We start from the raw sequence: 22,467 nt of genomic DNA, 5'->3' as shown, positions 1-22,467 counted from the left end.
TAGAGGTTTTGCGCTTGCTTTTTCTGGATCAGTATTTGGTTTAATTTCAAGCCACAAAAATGTGTGAAGTAAAAACCCAAGGTTTCAAATTCTTCAGGAAATTATTTTTTCTATCCAGGTCTTAAAGACTGAAAATGTTCTTATTAATTTATCCTGAATTTTGCTTTTCTACTACATTCATTCATCAGTAGTGCAGACTTCCAGAGCCTTGAATTTATGCATGCAAGTTGATCCTAGCTTTGTATGGTCCCAAGTCCTTCATTTCTGCTGCATCACGGGCAGAATTCTACACCTTAGGTTGCCAAGCCTAAAATCCTAACAGTGAAGGTTAGGGACAGACCAGTTTCTAAGTTTGATGCTTCTGTTTTCGATTTCTTTTTCTTTCTGGAATCTGGTTGGTCTTGATGTTTCGAGAGATAGCTATGCATATAAAATAAAATTTACTATTTATTTATCTGCATTTTCATCTGTTTGTCTCAAGGGAAATTTCAGATTCTCCTAGTCTAGTACCTTGCTAGAACAGAAAAGCATGCATAAACATTATCAAGGCCCAAACAAAGTAAAAATCCATTTTAAAATGATGGGGAAAATGTTCTTGGAAATAAATGAAATATTTTCCTTCCTCAGAGCTCACCACAGAATGAGAAGATACTGAAATCGGAAGAGCCAATCTCTTCACTTTACAGTAGGGGAAAAAGGGGCTGGAAATGGGGATGGCCTAACTGAGGGTGCAACTGGGCAGAAAGTGACTGAGCCCAGTGAGAGCTCTCCTCCGTGCCTGCCTCCTGCTTCCCCAGCATTGACACCAAGTGCTGAGTTTGCTCACATTTCTCTGGTTTCACTTGTATGGGCAAATGTCTCACAGAACAGGGATCATTGTGGTTAGAGGATTTTGTAGGCATTATTCCCATTCTCCAGAGCCTTGTCTTCCTGATTTTATAAAAGGAAACTTGGTAATAAGAATCTTGAAGTTATATTCTGCTACTTGTCTATTTTCTTCCTTAAAGGAACTTTTCTGCTTCTTTCTATTGTGGAAAAAGCACTTTTTAATAGGAGGACATTGTTAGTTTTGATAAACACATGCATTTATCTCCTGATGGATTACTCTGCATAAGGACACAGTTGTAGAAAACGCCTTTTCTTACTGTCTCTTACCCATTGGCTTCCTGAATTTAGTTATATGTCTTTCTGAGTATCCAACAGATTCTTATCCTCATTGTTATTCTACATTATTGTGACAATTTGTACTTGACAAGATTTATCTTGGGTCTGCTTTCTTCTAGGATAGAAATAACATTTGTATTATGCATCCTTGGTTATGCATCCTCCGTTTCCTGATTTGCCAATAATATATAAAGGAATTTTATTTTGATGCTTCCAGAAATGCTGTCATCTAAATTACATTAATAAATGAAGTCATAAAAATTATGAATAATTCAACACATGAGATTCACAATATAGCATTTTCTATGAATATTTTCTATACTAGTTAGCATTCTTTGTTTAATTTTTTTCTTTAAAGGAAAAAAATGAATTAATTTTCCCCTAAAGAATGATATGTGTTTGAATTGAAGCCACATTTTTTATAGTATACTTTTTAAAGCATGTTTAAAGCATTTTAAAATGCTTTTTAAAAAAATTTTTTTTTCCTATCTTTTTTTTTGGAGGGGTACAGGGAATTGAACTCAAGGACACTCAACCACTAAGCCACATTCCCAGCCCCATTTTGTATTTTATTTAGAGACAGGGTCTCACTGAGTTGCTTAGCACCTTGCCAATGCTGAGGTTGGCTTTGAACTCAGGATCTTCTTGCCTCAGCCTCCCAAGCTGCTGGGATTACAGTCAGTGCGCCAACATGCCCAACTTTTTCCTATCATTTTTGAGAAGAGCAAATTTCTCTTAAGTAATAAATTGCATCACCTATCACTTATTCTTATTATTAAAGAAAAAAGCCATTCTTAAAAAAGCTATTTAAAAATTATTTTTTATTTCTCTCAAATAATCTATTGTTCTTTATTTTATCATCATAGTTCTAAAATATTGGATGTAATTTAAAATTTCAAATTCTTATTCTGTATTCATTCTCAATTTTGAGTTTCATCCTCGCCACTTATTATGGTATGAAATATGATCTTGATGACCTTTCAGAATTGTGCAAAAGTATTTTTCTGCTGTTTAAATCAATCAGTGTGTTGTCTTTTGTTATAGCAACTGTAGGACATGAATATACTATGATACAGATGTTTCTTCTGTGATTATCTATGAGTTCCTGAACAGGTATAGTGAAAGACACAAAAAACAGTGAAATTTGAGTAAGACAGAAATAAATTACATCTTATGTCAGTCAATTAATAGTTCTAAACACTGGATATATTCTTTGATCTTTCTTTTTTATTTTTTTATTTTTTTAATTAATTAATTTATTTTTATTATTATTGTATACAAATGGGATACATGTTGTTTTTCTATTTGTACATGGAGTCAAGGCATACCATTTGTGTAATCATACGTTTACATAGGGCAATGATGTTCTTTGATCTTTCTGATCCTCAGTCTTTAGACATTTTTTTTAAACTTTATTCGTTATTTTTTTTTTATGTGGTGCTGAGGATCAAACCCAGTGCCTCACATGTGCTAGGCAAGCACTCTACCACTGAGCTATAACCCTAGTCCTAGTCTTTAGACTTTTTAAAAGGTTATAATAAAAACTTATTTTAAAGATGAAAAAAGTGGTGTATATAGAAATGACCTTGCATAGTACCAAGCAAATTGCAATGAAATACATAATGTTATATTATTTTCCTGTTTTCCAGACCATCATGTTTCTTAAATTCAATAGACCACTGCTATGTTGAATGAAATAAAAGATTTATCTATTTTCCTCAAATCTTCCATTAACTCTTTTCCTATTCATATTCTTCCAATCAACATTCACCCTGTTTAGATAAGATAATCTGCACTCTATTTGAATGAGAAAATAAAAATATTTAGATCAGAATACCTAATTTTTTCAACTCCAAGTTTGCAAGTGTACACAGATTTATAATCTATTATCACCCTCTTCCAATCAGGAAAAAAAGGAAGACCCACACCTTCTGATAACAAAAGTCCCACCACTCCACTGGGCTTTGGAATTAAATCTCAAGAACTCCATTGAGGCTGCCTTCCATTTCTTCACTGTGTCCCTTTGAGTGTATGTTTTAATTTTCAACAACATACGAACATTTTCCCATATTCCCATCTTCAAAAAAAAAGTGAGTCCAAATTCTTCTTTTTATTTCACATCCATTTCCTGCTTTCCTTCTTGTCAAACCCTTTTGAAAGCGTTCTTCAGAATCTGCTCCAGTCTGGCTCCTCTGGTACTTCCATTCTACTGAATCTGCTGTCATTGGATTACAACCATCCTCAGGTTTTCAGACACCATAGTTACTTTTCTATCTCCATTTTATTGGCCTCTTAAGAGAGATTTATATGTTTCTACACTTCCTGCTTCTTGGAGTTTTCTCCCATTTGGCTTTTTTGAGTTACCATCCTTATTTCTCTCCATACCCTTTAGTCAAAGATTCTTACTATTCTTTGCTAACTCATCAATATCTGCTCATATTTTTAATAATGGGGTGTGCCTTTGTAGTAAAGATTACCAAATACATGTCTCTAAACCTATTCTTTCTTTGACTTCCACACTCCAAGACCCAACAGAATCTGTTCTTGAATATCTAATTGTAATATCCTGAAGAACTCCAATATTGCAGAAAAAAACTTTAATTCACTTTCTTCACCAAATTAATTAGTTGCCTAATCTTTTCTGCTTCTGCAAATAGCCCTGCCATTTTCCCTAATGCTTCTAACCTTAGAAATCATAATTTCCAACATTTGTAGTAAGTATCAATATTAGGTATGCTTATATCATCAACTGTTGATAAATCCTATTGCTTTTACCACTCAAATATCATGGACTCAGTTTGGTTTCTCTGTCTTCTTCCCAACAACTTGCTCCTCAACTCTGGTTGATATCACTATCCATCTCTCACCTAAATTAGTGCAATAGAGTAATCTACTTCCCGACTGAAGTTCTCGTTCCAACAATTAATTTGTCACAGCAACCTGGGTAACTTTTTAAAATGTCAATCTTAAAATTATTTCAATATCCAAATTCTATGGTTTGGATAGGTGTCTCCCAAAGGCCCATGTGCTTAGTTCCCAGCTATGACACTGATAGGAGGTTGTAGAACCTTAAAAAGTGATTCCTAATAAGGGATCTTTAGGTCACTGAGCACATGCCCTTAAAGAGGATGATGAGACCCTGGTCCCTTTCTCTCTCTTTTTTGCTTCTCAGCTAGTAGGTGAATGGTTTTGCTGCACCAAGAGCTCCTACTATGATATACTGCCTCACCATAGGCCTAAAGGCAACAGGCAACTGATGGTGAACAAGAACTTGTGAAATTGTGATCCAGAATAAACCTTTTCTTGGAAATGAAAAGCTAGCTAGTATATCTGATTAAAATCATTTAAAATCTTTCCACGGCACATAGAGTTCTACTGATCTCTTCACCCCCATTTTGTACTGGGTTCCCTTTGTTTATCATCGTTTGCTTTTCAGGTCTCCTTTCTATCCTTGCAATAAGACAAGCTCATTTCTGCCATGGGTCACTCGGAATTGCTCTTCTCACTTCCTAAAACACATGCCCCAAAAGATATATCATGGTTGTCCTTCTTTTTGATCTCAGTGTTAAATTATAGTTCATTTCCTCAGAAAACAGCTATAAATAGGCTATCTCAATTGAAAACTTCTCTCAAGTAATTATAAGTATCTATTTTCTACCACACCATAGTGCTAAACTGAATTATGTGCTTCTTCCTTTTTGTCCTGTCACTTGCATTCCCTAACCCTACCACTTGAATGCAAGTATCTAAATGTCAAGGATCTTGTCTGTCTTTTAAGTGCTAAGAACATTGGTATATATTTATAAAAATATCATATTAATAATCAAAGATAAAACTTTAGGTAGCTATTAATATGAGCACTATTTTCTGGTTGAGAAAAGGAACGCTTAGAGGAGAATAAATAACTTGGTCGAGATAATAGAACATGATGTGGTATCTTTGGAATTCAAAAAGAGGCATGTCCGATTCTGAAATCTGTGATCTTAATCACATGATTTATTGCCTCCTTGTCTCCTGATTGCTAGTCTTTTGATGTATTTTCTAGTCCTCTTGGATCTGAGTCTTAGCTCTATTACAGCATTCTGACCTTTGGTTCTCTAAACAATCATGATGAGGACCTTTCCTAGGGTCATACTGCTTCTGCCTGCTGTGGTTAATCATTGTACTCTTGTGTTAAATATTCCATCCTCCCTCTTGGGACCTCATATTCTGGGACTTCCTTCCACTTTGCAATGAACTGTGGCCTTCGGTGGGTCACTTTCTCCACACCCAGTTTTCTTATTTCTTATTTCATCCTGCTCTTGAAATTTTCTTTCAGATTTAAAGTTCAGCAAAAAATGATGAAAATTCATGGTTCTTTCTCCTTCTGCTTATGGGAGTTTCAGGTTACCAATATTTTAATTTAATTTCACTAGTAGCAAAACACATTAATCCTACTGAGTTGGACTGCAGTTGGAACGCTGTTAAGGTTGTTAGTAATAGCACATGATTTTTTTTTTTATCAGTTGTGAGAGTATAATTTAATTTCCTTTGATCAATATTTTACTCCACAACAAAATGTTATTGATAACCCACCATATGGCTGCCTGATTCAGAATTATCAATTCCACAACACTTAGTAAGTATTTAATGAATGACTTCTATGTGCCAGGGTCTATGTTAGGTGCCAGAAATGATTGATACATAAAAACAGTCTGAAAGGACCTCACAATTTACTGGGAGACATAGACAAACCCACATATAATCTCACAAATGCAGACAGGCCCAAGAGCTAAACCTAACAACAACAATAACAACAAAACAACTGTGGTCATGTGGTCAAATATGAATATAATGCTATAACAGAATTAATTCTGTTTCAGAGGAAAAAAAGAAAAAACAGGGAGCATTTTAAGACCTTGTCACAGTTCAACAATGTGAAAAGAAAACCCACAGACAGACCCTCTGCTATCCCATTTGTTTGCAAGAGCAGACTTTAAGACATTTCTATGATTTCTGAACTTACTTTCTTCCATAACCCTAGGATTTCTACCTTCCTGAGCAATCTTTAGTTTTGTAGTCACCAGCAGGGAAGCAATCTGCTGTTCATTCCTGAAGCCCCAGAGAACCACCCTTCTGCTTGGACTATTTCTATGCTGCCAAATTGGCAAGTCATCTGTTCCGAGGGCAGGTGGGTCAGGGCAACCTTCTTAGTAGGATAGCTCAGGGGAGGCTTGGACAGGGGAGCAGAGTGGAAGGGAAGCCTCACTGGAAAATACAGCCAAGAATTCACTCCAGGATATGTAATTAATCTGTAGCTGAGGAGCAAGGCAGGTTGGTCATTCCTGAAATGTGTTGCTTCAGGATTGTACCCAGTCAGAATTCCCATGCACTGAAAAGATAAGCTATGGAGAATTGCTTAGATGTTACCAATGGTAGAGATTGCTTAGAAAACAATGACTAAAGAACAAAAGTATTGTGTATGCTTTTCCAAAACTCTCTTTATGAGACCTCATTTTTGTACAATGTGTTGTAGTTTGTAAAGGGTAAACTTGCATATCTTTGAGGAAGGTAGTATCACAAACACAGTTTAGCAAATAAAGAAACTGAGACTCAGAGAGGTTCAGCAATTTCCCCAAGATATTACAAGAACCATGAAACAGTACCAGGGCATGCTCACAGGTCCTCTGACTCTAGAACTCATGGTTTTTCCACTATAGAATTTATCTTCACACTTTGAATTCAGGATCTGCGCTGTGAACTGTTTTGAGATTTATTTTTTTTAAACCAACTTGTTCTGCTTGGACCACTTCCTGCTGCAGCAACCACACTGCTTTATAAGTGTTCAGAATAACCACTTGTGTTGACCGCTTCTGCTCCCCCTTTGGAGGAAAAAGGTTCTCTTTCTGTCCGTATACATAGATCCACTGTCCTTCAATCGAGTCTCTAAATTCTTTATGAAGCAGCATACAGTACATGTTACTTAACCTTTGTACTTCAGTGTATTCATCTGTAGTGTAATGAAAATGGCCCTTAACAGATAGGATGGCAGGATTCCAGTAGGTATTAAATGAGTCAATTTATATACCACACATAGAATTTGGTACATAGTAAATTCTCAATAAACATTAGTTGTGATTTTAGTATTTTAGTAATGTAACTATTAGCTATTGTCTGAAGTTCCCTTTTTTGGGGGTGCAGTTATGGGGGATTGAACGCAGGGCTACTCAACCACTGAGCCACATCCCAGCCCTATTTTGTATTTTATTTAAAGACAGGGTCTCACTGAGTTGCTTAGCACCTCACTTTTGCTGAGGCTGGCTTGGAACTTGCTACCTTCCTGCCTCAGCCTCCCGAGCTGCTGGGATTACAGGTGTGCCTCAGCAGACCCAGCCTAAAATTTCCTTTAACCTTGTACTTCTGTATCTTTCTTATGTTGTTTCTGATTGTTTTACTTCCAAATGTCACAAATCAAAGTCCTACTCATTATTCAAAAGATCTTGAATCATAACTGTATTCTAAACAACAATCTAATTACTCACTGAATGATCACTCTGTGTGAGGCATGGGGTTAGGTGCTGCAGATTCAGGAGCTGAAGAGAACAGCTCTGGTGTCTCTACTTCCTTGGCATTCTTTTCTTCACTCCCAAATATCCTGGCCTATAAGGAACTATTACTAAAAAAGTTGCATTTTGTTTTATGTTGCTTGTATATTTACATATCTAGACTACGGAATATCGGGTGGAAAAGAAAATATTTAACAATTGTTGGATCTTCATGTTGTAATACAGCATATGACACATCCAGGTGTTTAATACTTGCTGAATGAACAGATTGAATGAGTGCATGTGTACAGAGGAGTCCCTGCTTTTCTCCAGGTAAGACCTTCCTGGATGGTTAAATGCAAAGCAAAGGAACATGCTCAGAAAGCCTCTTTCTGTTGTTCTGACATTTATCTTATGCACCATCCAGTACCAACAGTTTATGCCTTCCTGAGTTGGCTATCAGCATAAAATCTCCTAGTACTATTGTTTAAACTCGAAAATGGAAATATTGCTGCTCAATATGTAACATAAGACCAACAGGATCATAAAAAATTGAGACAAATATGCAAGAGTTAATTCAATTCAGACTATTGCCAAATGGGGAATTTGAAGTCCAGAAGAAATAAGGTGTCTGGAGCCACTGAATGTAAAGCCCTCACCATGGGCAGTCTGTGCTAAACCGAGAACACTTTAGAAGCTGCTGCTGGACAGACAAGTGACATAGCTCCCTGTCCTCAACTGCCTAGTACAATTCTTCATTCCATCTATAAAGGATAGGATTCTGAAATGGATCACCAGCAATCGCTTAAATAAAAATAGATTAAAGGGACATAGACACAATCCAAAGCAGCTTTAAGAGCTGTAGGCAAATGATTGAGCATTTCCCCCTACTCCTGTGTTTGCTTGTTTGTCTCCTTTGGGGCTTTGGCACTATTGGCATTATTGCAGAAGTGTATATACCCATTTCGAAAAATAAGAACAAATAAGAAAAATGCAAAGAACATAAAGTTCATGGCTAAGTCTACCAACCAGAAATAAATTATCAACATGAATTAATATCCTTCCTCCTTGTCTCTATTAATAGACACATATGCACATATGAATACAAATGCATGTCAAGTAGGATGTTATTAAGTATCCTATCCTAAAACATTCATTCCTTACTTAAAATATGTAATAAACATTTAAAACCTAACATTTTAAATAAACATCATAATTTTAATGGTTATTGAATTTTTTATTTTATGCAAGAGTTCACTAAATGTATTTGTAATCTACTTTTTGAAAGAACAGTGGATACTATATTTAAACCACCTCTCCCAGCTAATTTTCTAGTTAGAAACCATAATCAAACATTGTAAACCTTCATTTATTCATTCAACTGATGATTATGCTTGGCATTATGCTAAGTACAGAGGATATAAATAAATAAGATGTGTCAGATAAAATGAAAAGTGAAGTATCAGTTCAAAATCTTGTTAAGTAAACTAGTAATTGGACAATTATAATACAATGTTTTAATCTCTATCTATGGAAAAGGGAAGAACAAAAGTTTTTTGTTTTTTTTTTTTTTTTCCTTTTTTTGGTACTAGGGATTGAACCAGGGGCACTTAACCACTGTATCACACCCCAGTCCTTTTATGTATTTTAGTTAAAGACAGGATCTTGCTGAATTGCTTAAGGCCTTGCTAAGTTGCTGAGTCTGTCTTTGAACTTGTGATCCTCCTGCCTCAGCCTCCCAAGCCACTGGGATGATACATGCACCACCGCAACTGGCTTACATAAAAGTTTTTAAAGACACAAAGGATGGAGCAAATGCCTTGGGGAAGTGGAAAAAGCTGTGAAAAGGTTATGTTTGAACTACCTCTTCACTTATAAATATGGTGGAACCCTGATGAGTTGGCTCTTCACTGTGACCAACATACCTAAAAAGAACAGCTTAGAGGAGAGGCTTATTTTGTCTTAGAGTTTCAGAGGTCTCAGTCCATGGGTGGCTGACTTCAAAGCATAAATATCATGGCAGAAGGGCATGGAAGGGGAAAGCTGCTTAACTCATAGCAGCCAGGAAGCACAGAGAGAGTAAGGGACCAGGAAGAATATAAACCATCTCAGGACACACCCCAGTAATCCACTTTCTCCAGTTGTACCCCATATACCTACAGTTACCACCCAGTATCCCAGTCTAATTATTAATCCGTCAAATGGAACAATCCACTAATGAGGTTACAGTCCTCACAATTCAATCATTTCCTTGCAGTACTGGGGACCATGTACTGCACAAGCTTTTGGGGGGAAATTACAGATTCAAATCATAAGAAGCCACTAGCTGCACGCCCTCTAACAAGCTCATTCATGGAGGATACAGAAGATAGTGTTCAGAGGGTGCCCAACACATATGGAACAGGTATTTCTTGAATGAGTGTTGAATATAGAGATAAAATAATAAAAGGGAATATTCCTAAGCATCAGTGTTACCCAGTAACATGGACATAACTTTTATGAGAACTCTTAGCCCCAGTAACATGCTGCATTTCTTTCAGTGTCCACTCAAGACATTACCTGAAACCTCTAAACTTTTGAGAATAATATATTTTTTGTTTGTTTGTTTGTTTTTGGTACCGGGGATTAAACTTGGAGGCACATCCCCAGCCCTATTTTGTATTTTATTTATAGATAGAGTCTCACTGAGTTGCTCGCTGCCTCACTTTTGCTGAGGCTGACTTTGAACCTGCCATCCTCCTACCTCAGCCTCCCAAGCTGCTGGGATTATAGGTATGGACCACCACCCTGCCTAAGAATAATATACTTTTGAAGAAGAGTGACTCAAATTTTTAGTGAAAAATAATTATTAAATTTCCTTATTACAAAGTATCAACTAAGTATTGTGTCCAGCAATCCTGATCTCCTGACAGAGGTGGCATTTTTATACAACCACCCTCATATAGATCACAGGCTGTGTTGCTGAGTGATCAACTCAACTGTATCTTTGTCTAGATCTGACATGTTAATCCACTACTACACTGTGCTGCCTACTATTCACAGGATTTAATTCCATAACATCTGTATTAGTCAGAACCTGTTTAAAGATTTCCATTTGTAAATGAGGAAATGAAGATTCAGAAAAGTTGCATGACTTAACTTTACTCCCAGAGGTATTAATTAACAGATCCTAAACATTAAAAAACGCTCCCCCAACACTGGTCCACATTGTCACTAACCACTTCAACATATTGTTCTGTCTGAAAAAATCATGAAGTGCCAGAAATTAGAGTTGAGACACCAGTTGGTTCTCTATGGTCAAAATGACTATCTTCAGCCATATCGTCTCATACCAGCAGATCTATTTGCTTCAAACGCAATAAAGAAGGTCTTTTTGGAACCATAGTCTGGACACTCAAAATCCTAAAATAATCACTTTATCCTCTATGAATGCAGCCACACATAGTTCTTTCCATGTTCTTTATTATGCTAAAATGTTTACATAGTCAACCTCGTGTATTAATGATTTTACTCTTAACCATATGATTTTGTAGCCTTAAGAAAACCTGGGCACTAGAACCATATAGCCTAGAAGATGACAAACTAGTCCTTGGGAGCTTTATGTCTCCTACCTCAGGGCAGTCTGCAGCTAATGGTTATTTAGTAAGGATTTCAAAATCTCATATCCTTTGTCCTAAAGTAGGACAAACTGAAATAAACTCTATAAACTGCCAAGATCTGGCCGAATGTGAGACTTCAAATGAAACTGTACCCTTACATGACTTTTCCTCCTTTCATATTCAGCCTTACTCTTCCCTCCCTGAAAAGTTTCTCATTACTAGATACTTCTTTTATAAAACATTGAATCCAAATCATTGACTTTGGATCTCCTGAAAAAAGAAAGCACCAAAATTCTTTTGCTTTTATATGAAAACTAAAGTCATATTTGACACACATTTACTACATTTAAATCCAACAAACACATAATTTATGAAAAAGTCTCAACCAACCTGTCAACAAATGCATGATGAAGAAGAAAAATGGGATCATTGGCTGATCCCTGCACCTGTGACATGGTTCCATTCATATAGATGTGCAACGCATTGTGCATGCTGCTTTGAGAGGCATCAGCTATCCCAGTAAGTGGACTAGCAAATCCTGTTGATTGAAAGAAAATTGAAAAAAAAAATTAGTTTATTTAAATGATTGGAAAATATAAGCAATTATCTCATTTGCTTTACAACTACAATGGACAGCCTAATTCAAAATCAAATCAATAAGAAAATTCATTCTGTATTGGGATTCTTTACATTTGGGATACCTGGTGAGTATTCAATAAATTGTGTGGAATTGAATGGTGTTAAATTGAGTATAATTGATGGATTAAGCAGATGGAATAGGCTGAGCCAATTTGTGCTCCCCTGGTTGCTTCTATTATTCCTCCTTTCAATACTTCAAAGTGATAAGAGCATTTTATAATAATCAGAATAGTCGCTCTCACTTCAGTTTGCAGTAGCACTTACAGGCAGTTCTTTTTAGCCCATTACATGTCCCCTTGCTTTCCAGAACCAGAGAACATTTTAATGTGGGTATCTGGAAGAAGAGAAAGCACAAAATTTGTGACCTTCCATATTATAATTCATCCTTGACAGTCTTATGGATACCAGGTCATAATGTGATTTTGTAAAACATTTATTTCAAAGGTAATTAGAACTCATTCTCAAAGACCGTACCAATCTCTGATCTCTGTAAAATTACCCTAATAACATTCGGTTCTTTCTTCAAGGGATTTTCCTTGTTTAAAATAACTTTTGTGAATATATATGTTACGGTTTGGATGTGAGGTGTCCCCTAAAAACTCATGTGTGAGACAATGAATGGAGGTTCAGAGGAGAAATGATTGGGCTGTGAGACTCTTAATCCAATCAGAGAATTAATACCCTGATAGGGACTAACTGAGTGGTAACCAAAGTGGTAGGGTATGGCTGGAGGAAGTGGAATTGGGGTGTGACTTTTGGGGTGAATCTGGCAAGTGGAGACCTCTCTCTCTCTGCTTGATAATCACCATGTGAGCTGCTTCCCTCCGCCTCACTCTTCCACCATGATGTTCTGCTTCACCTCGAGCTCTGAGGAATGAAGTCAGCCTTCTAGGAATTCAAACCTCTTAAACCATGAGCCCTCTAATAAGCACTGACTAAAACAATATACATGGCCTTTACTATATGTAGGCATTTTTCCAAGAGTTTAACAAGATTTTCATATAATTATTTCATATTAGTTTGAGAATGATCATACAAATTAGACACTTACATTATTATGGAAGAAAAAGGCTTACAGAGGTCAAGGAATTTGTGTAAGATTAAACAATGGAGGGGGTAGAGTTTGGAACAGAACCCTGTTTCACTTTGGAACTTAAGTTCTTAAATGCAACAGTTTACTGCATTTCATACGTAACAATAAATCATGTCATGATGAAAACATTTCTATCTTTGAGTAACTCTAAATGAAAGTTTTATTCATGAAATTTTACACATTTTCTTTCATATTCTTAAATAGGTTTCAAATTGTTCTATGCATAATTACAAATAGTTTTAGAGAATATAATTCAGGGCCATGACAAATAGGATGTATTTTTTTAAATATTCTAAAAGTGCTTTTATTTTAATGATTTGATAGCATCATTCATATCAAAAGTACCTATTGAGCTCATAGGTTGGAAATTTATAGGGTTTCCTTTTTATGTTCAGTTTAATGTTTGTAATTTAATTTCCCATAGAATTACTCCTAAGTGTTACATATTTTATGCTAAAAATACTTTTAAAAAATTGAATTGGGAAATGCTGGTTAAAGTATACAAAATTTTAATTAGACAAGAGGAATACGTTCAGGACTTCTATTGTGCCATTTGGTGGTAATAGTTAATAACAATGTATGATATGCTGGAAAAATGGTAAGAAACTTCTTATCACATTTTTTTATTAATCAACTGTATTTTTATCATCTTTGAACTCTGGTCCCTACCATTCATGTTCTTGCAGTTATTGGTACAGGCGATGTCATAGTTGATAACTGCTGTTTACTTAATGTCAGATCTAGTTATGGTTATTGCTGTTTTTGCTGTGGCAATTTCTGACCTCACCATTTATATTTTTGTGGTAATTAGTGTTGCAGATGTCATACTAGGCAAATAAAATGTGGTTCAGTCTTCAAAGGAGTTCAAATCAGCATTCCATAGTGACACAGTCACATCAATATTTATAGCAGCTCATTTCACAATAACAAGCTATGGAACCAACCTAGGTGCCCTTCAAAAGATGAATAGATAAAGAAAATGTGGTATATATACACAATGGAATATTACTCAGTCATAAAGAAGAATTTGCAGGTAAATGGATGGAACTAGAGACTATTGTGCTAAATGAAATAAGTCAATCTCCTAAAACCAAAGGCCAGATGTTCTCTCTGGTATGCGGATGCTAATACACAATGTATGAATTAGACAAAGGGGAATGAAGGGAGGGGAGGGGATGAGAGGAAAGGCAGTAGAATGAATTGGACTTAACTTTCCTGTGTTCATATATGAATAAACAACCAGTGTAAATCCATATCATGTACAACCACAAGAAAGGGAAGTTATATTCTATGTATGTATAGTATGTCAAAATACATTGTTATGTATGACTAAAAAGCACAAAAAATCTATTAAAATTTTAAAAAATGTAGTTGTGTCAATTTTAATTCATCCTGCCAGCCTATATCTATTAATTGTAGAGTTGATATCATTACATTCAGTATTTTTATAGAAGATGTTTATTAATTCCTGCCATTTTGATTTATTTCTAATGTTTAATTTGGTCCTGATCTTGCTTGCTTATCTATTCTTCACATGAGCTTTATCCATTTGCAAGGTTGGGGTTTGTTTTTTACTTCTTCTGAGTGAAGTATATCTTTAATTACTTTGTGTTTCTCCAGTTTAGTTATGAGTTCTTTTAGTTTTTGTTTATGTTGGAAGATTTTTATTTCTTCAATTCTGAAGGATAACTTTGCTGAATATAGCAATCTAGGTTGACAGTCATATTTGTTCAGGACTTGGAAAATATTATTCCAAGCCCTCCTGGATTGTAGAGTTTGTGCTCAGAAATCTGAAGTAATTTTGATTGACTTGCTTCTAAAAGTGACCTCATGTTTTTTTCCTGAAGCTTTTAAAATTCTGTATTTGTGCTCTATGTTAAGCATCTTAATTATAATGTGTCATGGAGAGGGTTCCTTTTTGTTTTTGTCTATTTGGGGTTCTGAAGGCATCCTGTATATCCTTCTCAAGGTTTGGAAAATTTTCTGTTGTTATTTCTCTCTAGAGGTTGATGCCATTATCCTGCATATCACAATCCTCTTTCATTCCACTGATTCTTAAGTCTTAATGTTATCCTAGAATTCCTGTATATTCTTGTCATAATTTCTTATTTTCTTTTCTTTAATGCTGTCACAGTGTTCAAGTTTGACCACTTTATCTTCCTGCTCTGAGATTCTGTCTCCAGCATGGTCTCCACTATTAGAGAGATGTTCAACCAAACATTTATTTGATTTGCTGTGTCTTTATTTACAAGATTTCTTATTGGTTCCTTTTCAACATCTCTATCTCTTTATTGAATTTCTCATTCATAACCTGTACTGATTTCCTTAATTTATTTAGTTGTTTTCCTGTGTTATCTTGGATTTCATTGATCATTTTTATGAATATTCTTTTGAATTCTTTGATATTTCATCCACTTCAACATCTTTGGAGTTAGTTGCTAGTGAATTATGCACTTTAGGAAGTTTCATATTACCTTTTTTCATATTTCTTGTAATCCTGTTTTGGGTTTTATGCATCTATTGGGATGGATTTCTCTTTCACTTTTATGTGAGGGACTTTTTAGGGCACAGTCTTTTTTTTCAATGTATCTTAGAGTGTCTAGATTGAGATATCTTTATAGGTGGGTATCCATAACTTTGTTTTAATTCTCTGCTTTTGCTATAGAAGTAGAAGTCTATAACTGGGTGTGATGGTGGAAACCCGTAATCCCTGGAGCTTGAGAGGATGAGGCAAAAAGACTGCAAGTCCAAAGCTAGCCTCAGCAACTTAGCTAGTCCCTAAGCAATTTAGCAAGACCCTGTCTCTAAATAAAAAATAAAAAGGGGTGGTGAGTGGTTCAGTGGTTAAACACCCCTGGGTTCAATGCACAGTATAAAAAGAAGAAGAAATACAATTGTTCAACAATATATGAAAAGTATTTCAAGATCCATTAGCAGTTAGGAAACCATAAATCACAATTACACTGAGATGTCATCAGACTCCAGTTAGAATGGCAGCCATCAAGAAAACAAACAGTAATAATAAATACTAGAGATGATGTGGAAGAAAAGAAACACTTTTATACTGATGGTGGCACTATAAATTAGTATTACTACTATGGAAATCAGTATAGAGGTTCCTCAAAAGACTAGGTATGGAACTATCTTATGACCCAACAATACCACTCCTCAGTATTTATCCTAAAGAATTAAAGTCAGCATACTCTAGCAATATATTCATACCCATGTTTATAGCAGCACAGTTCACAATAACCAAGTTGTGGAGTCAACCTAGATATTCATTAATGGATAAATGGATGAAGAAAATGTGCTATATATGCACAATGGACTTTTATTCAGTCATAAAGGAGAATGAAATCATTTCATTGGCAGGTAAATTGATGGACTTTGAAAATGTTATGTTAAGCAAAATAAGCCAAACTCTGAAAGCCTTATGTTTTCTTTCATATGTAGAGAGAGAGAAAGAGAGAGAGAGAGAGAGAAAGCAAGCTGGAGAAGTGGCATATCTCATGAAAATTGAAGGGAGATCAGTAGAGTAGAGGAAAGGGACCAGGGAAATGAGAAGGGGAAGAAAAAGGGACATACTAGGGAATGATATCGGCCAAATTATATTGTTATATTGTGTGCATATGTGCATGTATATAAATATAACAAGTCCACCATTATGTACAAATATATGCGCCAATAAAAAATATGAAGAAAAAAGAAAAGTGGTAAGAAAATAGATTTAAAAAGTTCTCACAACCAAGAAATGATAAGTATGTAATATCTATGTTAATTGCCTCCATTTAGTTCTTATGTATACATGTATCAAAACATGTTACATACCATAAATTTAAACAACTTTTATGTTCACTAAAAATAAAAATAATAATTAGCTCATTATGCTTTTCTGTAATAAAAACAGGTAATTAATCAAAACTATTTTAAAAATCTTATGTTAACACTAGTATAATGGATAGAGACAGCATTAAATTTTTTAGTACTGTACAACTGATCAAAATCACATACATAAATATTTTACAGAGGTTTTTAAATGTCAAAGTAGAATTTCATTGAACATGCATTATTTATGACATTGATAAAAGACTGTACAAAAGTTAATTTAGATATTCAGGGATGAATAATATCTTTTGTTAGTAAGGATACAGTTCAATATCAGAATTCTATTCTAAATTTTTTAAAAAATCTGAAAAAATGTTTTAATGAATAATAAACTGGAAATGAAAAATAAATATATAAGAAGTTAACTTGAGCATTTGTATTCCTTTTGAATTTTCTCTGCCAAAATGACATAATCCAGGATAAAAATTAGTTTTCATAATCTAACCCATCATCTAACAACTCAACCAATATTTTGATAAAAGCAATATTATAAATTATGAATCTATCTATAAAACACTCAATATATAAGCAGTATTCTCTGATCTTAAAGCCGTTCATTTGACAAGATTGGTGTCAATATTTTTAATTCTCTACTTTTTTGGAACCCTAGAAATTTTTTCCCCTTCTAGGCAAACACTATCTTGAGGATGGATACAGACAGTTAAGAAATAAGCTTTTCTTCTACTGTTCTGGAAAAGGACATGGTGAAGAAGAAATGGTACAAGAGAAGCCTCAGGAACTTTCTCAGTCCTAACTGGGAAGAGGACCTGAAAATAAATTTTCTTAAAACTCCCTGTGGCTTGGATCCTTTAGAGAGTCTTTCTGAACCTACAGTATTGTGTCTATTCCTGTTTGAAAGATACGACTGTAGAGAAAATATTTTTAGAGCTTTGAAGACCTGCGTTTAATTTCTGTGTTACTTATTGAAAAGTAGGACTCTTGTCAACTTATCGTTTTTTGAGGTTCAGTTTCTTCAATAAAAAAGAAAGAGTAACTAATACTCATCTCTGATTGTAGTTCAGATTAATTTTGACAGCATGTGTGAGAACATCTAGAATAGATCTGGCACAAAGGGGTGCTTCCTGAGCAGGAATTATTTTTTCTATAACATAGATGCATTTTTAAGTGTGTGCTGGTAATGGGAGCTGCTAACCAAGAATATGGGCACTCCCACCACAGAAAAACCTCTGCCACTCCATACCATCAGGTTTCATTCTCACACCAGATGCCCCTCCTTCCTGGGCTCCACTGATCTACATAAACCTGCCTGCTGTTTGCCCTCATCCAACATCACACACTCCTGAGCCATCCAGGAAATAGGATAGATTGTCATTCTAAGAATACTTTCAGCAATTAGAGTGTTTCTTTTCTCACAAATGCTAACTTGCCAGAAGTTGTCCAGGAGAGACTCCAATATTATTATGAAAGGATATTTGAATAAAAGGCACATGTAGTTTGTCAGAATACATCCTTACATGAGCTGAGGAAACAGTCATGTGTCACTTTGCAATGGGGAAAGTTTCTAAAATATGCATTGCTAGGTGATTTTTGTGTTGTGAAAACATCACAGAGTACACTTACACAAACCAAAGCACTACAATTTCATTAGGTGACCACTTTTGTATATGTGATCTATTGTTAACCAAAATGTCCTCATGTAACCTAAGACTATAATTCAAAGATCCAGGTTGAAGTCAATCTCTTTGCAACAGGCACCAGGTCGCTAATAGAGCCAATCTGATTATATTAATAAATTTGAAATATGTACTTGTCTCTTCAAATAGACTTAAAATGTCTCAGAAGTAGAGATCAAATAATTTGCTTTGATTTTTCCATAGTGAAAATCAGAGTCTCACATGTCTCTGTATTTAGAAGAAAAGCAACCTTAAAATATTTATCAATTCTTCCTATATAGATCCAACAGTAGTCGGATATAGGAAAGATACATTTTTTTCCCCATAAAACCTATAAGGGATCATTAGAAAGCTCTATCTGGTACTTGTCAAGTGATAAAATAGATAAAATGTAATAGTAGTAAATAATATTAAAATATGAATAGTTTTTATTTTCTCTCTTCACACAATTTTTTTTTTTGGACTGGTGAAATTACCTTTAAAAAAAATAGAAATGCTAACACCAGCATCAGTAGCTTCTCTTGCTGAGATTTTATTATTTTCTGTAAGGACAAATCCAAAAGGAAATTTCAGACATTGAATATTAACAATTACAAATATACAGCTTTTCAAATATCTTTCATGTACATGATCTCATTTGAATCTTAGTGTTAGCCGTGATAAGCATTTTACCTCTATTCCAATTTTACAGATGAGAAAAGTGCAATTTACAAAATTTAAGTAGCATATTGAAATTCAAGATAGTATTTGGAATCAATGAATTGAACATAGCTTTGATTGATTCCAAAATCTTTGCTCTTTTCTATTTACCAAAGTTGAGCAGTGTCTGTAGTGCATTGCTGACACACTTTGGAAAACTCATCTTACTATGCTCCTGAAATAAATTTGTGTGGAGTTGCCATTTTCAAAATACATTGAAATATAGGAAGATGCAAAATATGTTATTATCTTATTTTTGTCCACACAAAGTCTAAGTCAGGAGGAAAACTTATTAACAATCACAGATGCCAAAATGACTCAAAGTTCTTTACAAAGGGCAGTGACAGTACCCCAAATTCTCTAATGTTATGCCTTTGTGTGCTACATTCCTGTGGGAAATTTATAAACATAGTTTCAGATGAATGATAACAGGAAATTGTAATTTGTCAACCCATCTCTCTTTCTCATTTTTTTTCTCTCCCTGACACTACTATGGATTTTTGTTTGTTTGTTTGTTTCTTTCTTTCTTTCTAATGTTGATGCTTGTCTGATACCTGGAGATTTGGATGTAATTGAATGGAACTCAAGCACTTAAAGTTTTGAAATTTTCCCTTTCTGTGTTTTGATGATCCAAAAATGTTTCTGCTTTAGAAGATCACACTGTGAACTTAGGCTGTGAAATATTCTTTATGAATAACTGCTATAATGTGTTATCATGAAAATGATATTAAAAAACTGAGCAACTATCAGGTGACGGGTACTGGCTTGGCATTTTCATACACTATTTTATTTGATTGGGTATACTTCTTTCTAGGAAGCTGGATCATAGATATTATACTTTATCATGCCTGTTATAAAGTGTGAAAAGGTGCATGGTTATATTTTCAGGATAATGGATCACATTTAATTTATTTGATTGAAATCAATCTTTTAAACCTATTTTTAAATATTTCATAGTGGTTCAGAAAGAGAATTGGAGAAAAGAAACCAAAAATAAATTAGAATGATACATATTAATACATCTGAAGATTGAAAAGAAGTGATTCTTAAATTATTTGATTTACATTCCCTCTAATTTTCTAATTAACTAATATGCAACTTAGTTGAGGAATTACAAAATGCAGAGTTTTAAAATCACATAATGATTTCAGGAGGTGTATAGAATTGCTGAGCACTTTATAATGTCTCATAATTTAAGCTACTTTTAGTAGAAATGTAAAAGTGTAGGTCAAAAATATTTTGATTCCAAGCAAGTTCCTAGGTATACTGGAGGGGTGAAGATTCAGCCAGCTTCCAGTTTTCTCAAATAACATCTACAGCTATAAATGTAGTTGATTGGCATTTTTAATTAGAAAATACTTCTAATTTGACGCAGGAGAATTCTTCACTTCATTTGCAAAAAAGCAAATGTCATGGTGGAGCTGTCTTAACCTATACTTATTGTATGATAGCTAAGGTCACCAAATACTCCACAAATGGTGTGGTTTTCAAAAGTGTAGTCCCAGAGCCAAGAGCATCCATCACCTGCAAACTTCTTAGAAATTCAACTACTCTAACCCTCAGAGAGAAGTACTTGAGTCAGAAAGTGGGATGGAGCTCATAGTGTGTTAACAAACCCTGCAGGTGATTCTAATGCATGTTCAAGATTGAGAACACAACTCTAATTCTTCCCATTGTTTTCAAAAAGACAATGTTGAATAGGTCATGATTAGTCATAGTCATAAATTCAAATAGATAATTCAACATAATTTTATATGTCATTTTAAATTTTTGTTATTGTGAATTTATTATTAGAGACTAATTTCTCCACTTGGTAACCTCAGTATTTGGGTGTATCTAATCATTTTTACATGCATCTTACAAATGCACAAAGTATATACATAATTGTGTTTTATCCAGTGATTTTCAACATTTTTCTACATCTTATCAAGAATCTATTAACACATTTATAATGTGATCTTACAGAGCAAAAGTAATGGTAGCTAGATGCTGTCACGCATGTCCATAATCTAGTTATTTGGGAGTCAGAGGGAGGAGGATCACAAGTTTGAGGCCAGCCTGAGCAACTTGGTGAGATCCTCTCTGAGAATAAAATTAGAAAAGGCTGGGAATGTAGTTCAGTAGTCAACAGATAGCCTATCATGCTGAGACTCTGGATTCAATCCCTAGCACCGTAAACACAAATGAAAGTAATGATCCATTTATTTACTTAAAAATTTCTCTGAAACTTGTTTTAAGGTACTTTTATAATGACTTTCTGTACCTTAGGATCATTCTGTGTTTGAGAAGATTTGGGATCATTAGCCCTTACAACAGACCTTTGTGAACCAAGTACTATTCAAGCTGTGCCCTGCCCCTGATCCAGGAGGCTTGTCTAAGGCCCTTCAGCTACTAAAGGGCAAAGTCAGCAGAGTTTATGCGGGTTATCTGCCAGACTTCAGAGTTTGGGTCTTAAGTATTCTCTTGCTTTATCTTAACTATTGCAAGCTATTAATTGTGACTAAAAACTAAAATTGACAGTAAATTTTCTGTTTCAATTGTTGCCCTTAATAATTGTGTTCATTGGGAAAAGAAACCGAGGCTTGGCTTTTTCCAAATGTACTCTCTGAGGGTAAAGGAGCCCAGTTCTGGTATTTTTCACTTTAGACAAGAACTTCTGGCATAAGACACTGAGAAGTTGGAATTGTTGGTAGTGTCACCAAGACATGTGCTTGAAGTCACCTCCTGACGATCAATTTTGTTTGTCATGTGTAATTCTCTTACAAGGTTTGAAGAGTTTGTAGAAAGATATAATTTCATCTCAAACAACTTTTAAAAGTCATTCTTAGTAGAAAGAACTATCAGTTTGTTACACTTTTTCTCTTGGGTATAAATTTGATTTAGGACTAATGCATTGTTAAAACAATTCTTATTTATTAGGGGCCTCAAGTACTACGCTATTTAGAACTTGATTTCTTAGTAGAGCAAGAACATTATAGTGTGTGTATCAACATGTAAGACAATAATCTTATTTAGTAAAGTTTTATCATTATATAAAAAGGACTGTCATCAGCAATTTACAAATATTATCTCATGGGCTTGGGACATGGCTCAGTAGTGGAATGCTTGCAAAGCATGTGTGAAGCTCTGGGTTTGATCTCTAGCACCACAAAACAACAACAACAATAACAACAACAATATATTAACTCGTGTAATCTTTATGACACATGAGGTAGCTAATATTATTCTCT

At 34.7% G+C, this 22,467-nt stretch overlaps 1 protein-coding gene across 1 annotated transcript in view; it reads right to left on the bottom strand.

The window, feature by feature from the left end:
- Nucleotides 1-22,467, bottom strand: part of Tyr (tyrosinase) — a 98,616-nt gene that overhangs the window by 54,518 nt on the left and 21,631 nt on the right. Inside the window, exon 3 of the mRNA XM_047518684.1 lies at nt 11,678-11,825. Within this exon, the coding sequence (XP_047374640.1) occupies nt 11,678-11,825 (148 nt within the window). The remainder of the gene's footprint in view (nt 1-11,677; nt 11,826-22,467) is intronic.

The sequence above is a fragment of the Sciurus carolinensis genome, chromosome 11 (assembly GCF_902686445.1).
Source record: "Sciurus carolinensis chromosome 11, mSciCar1.2, whole genome shotgun sequence".
In the NCBI taxonomy this organism is placed as follows: domain Eukaryota; kingdom Metazoa; phylum Chordata; class Mammalia; order Rodentia; family Sciuridae; genus Sciurus; species Sciurus carolinensis.
The sequence above is the reverse complement of the archived record's forward strand: the minus strand, read 5'-3'. Positions and strand labels throughout refer to the sequence as shown.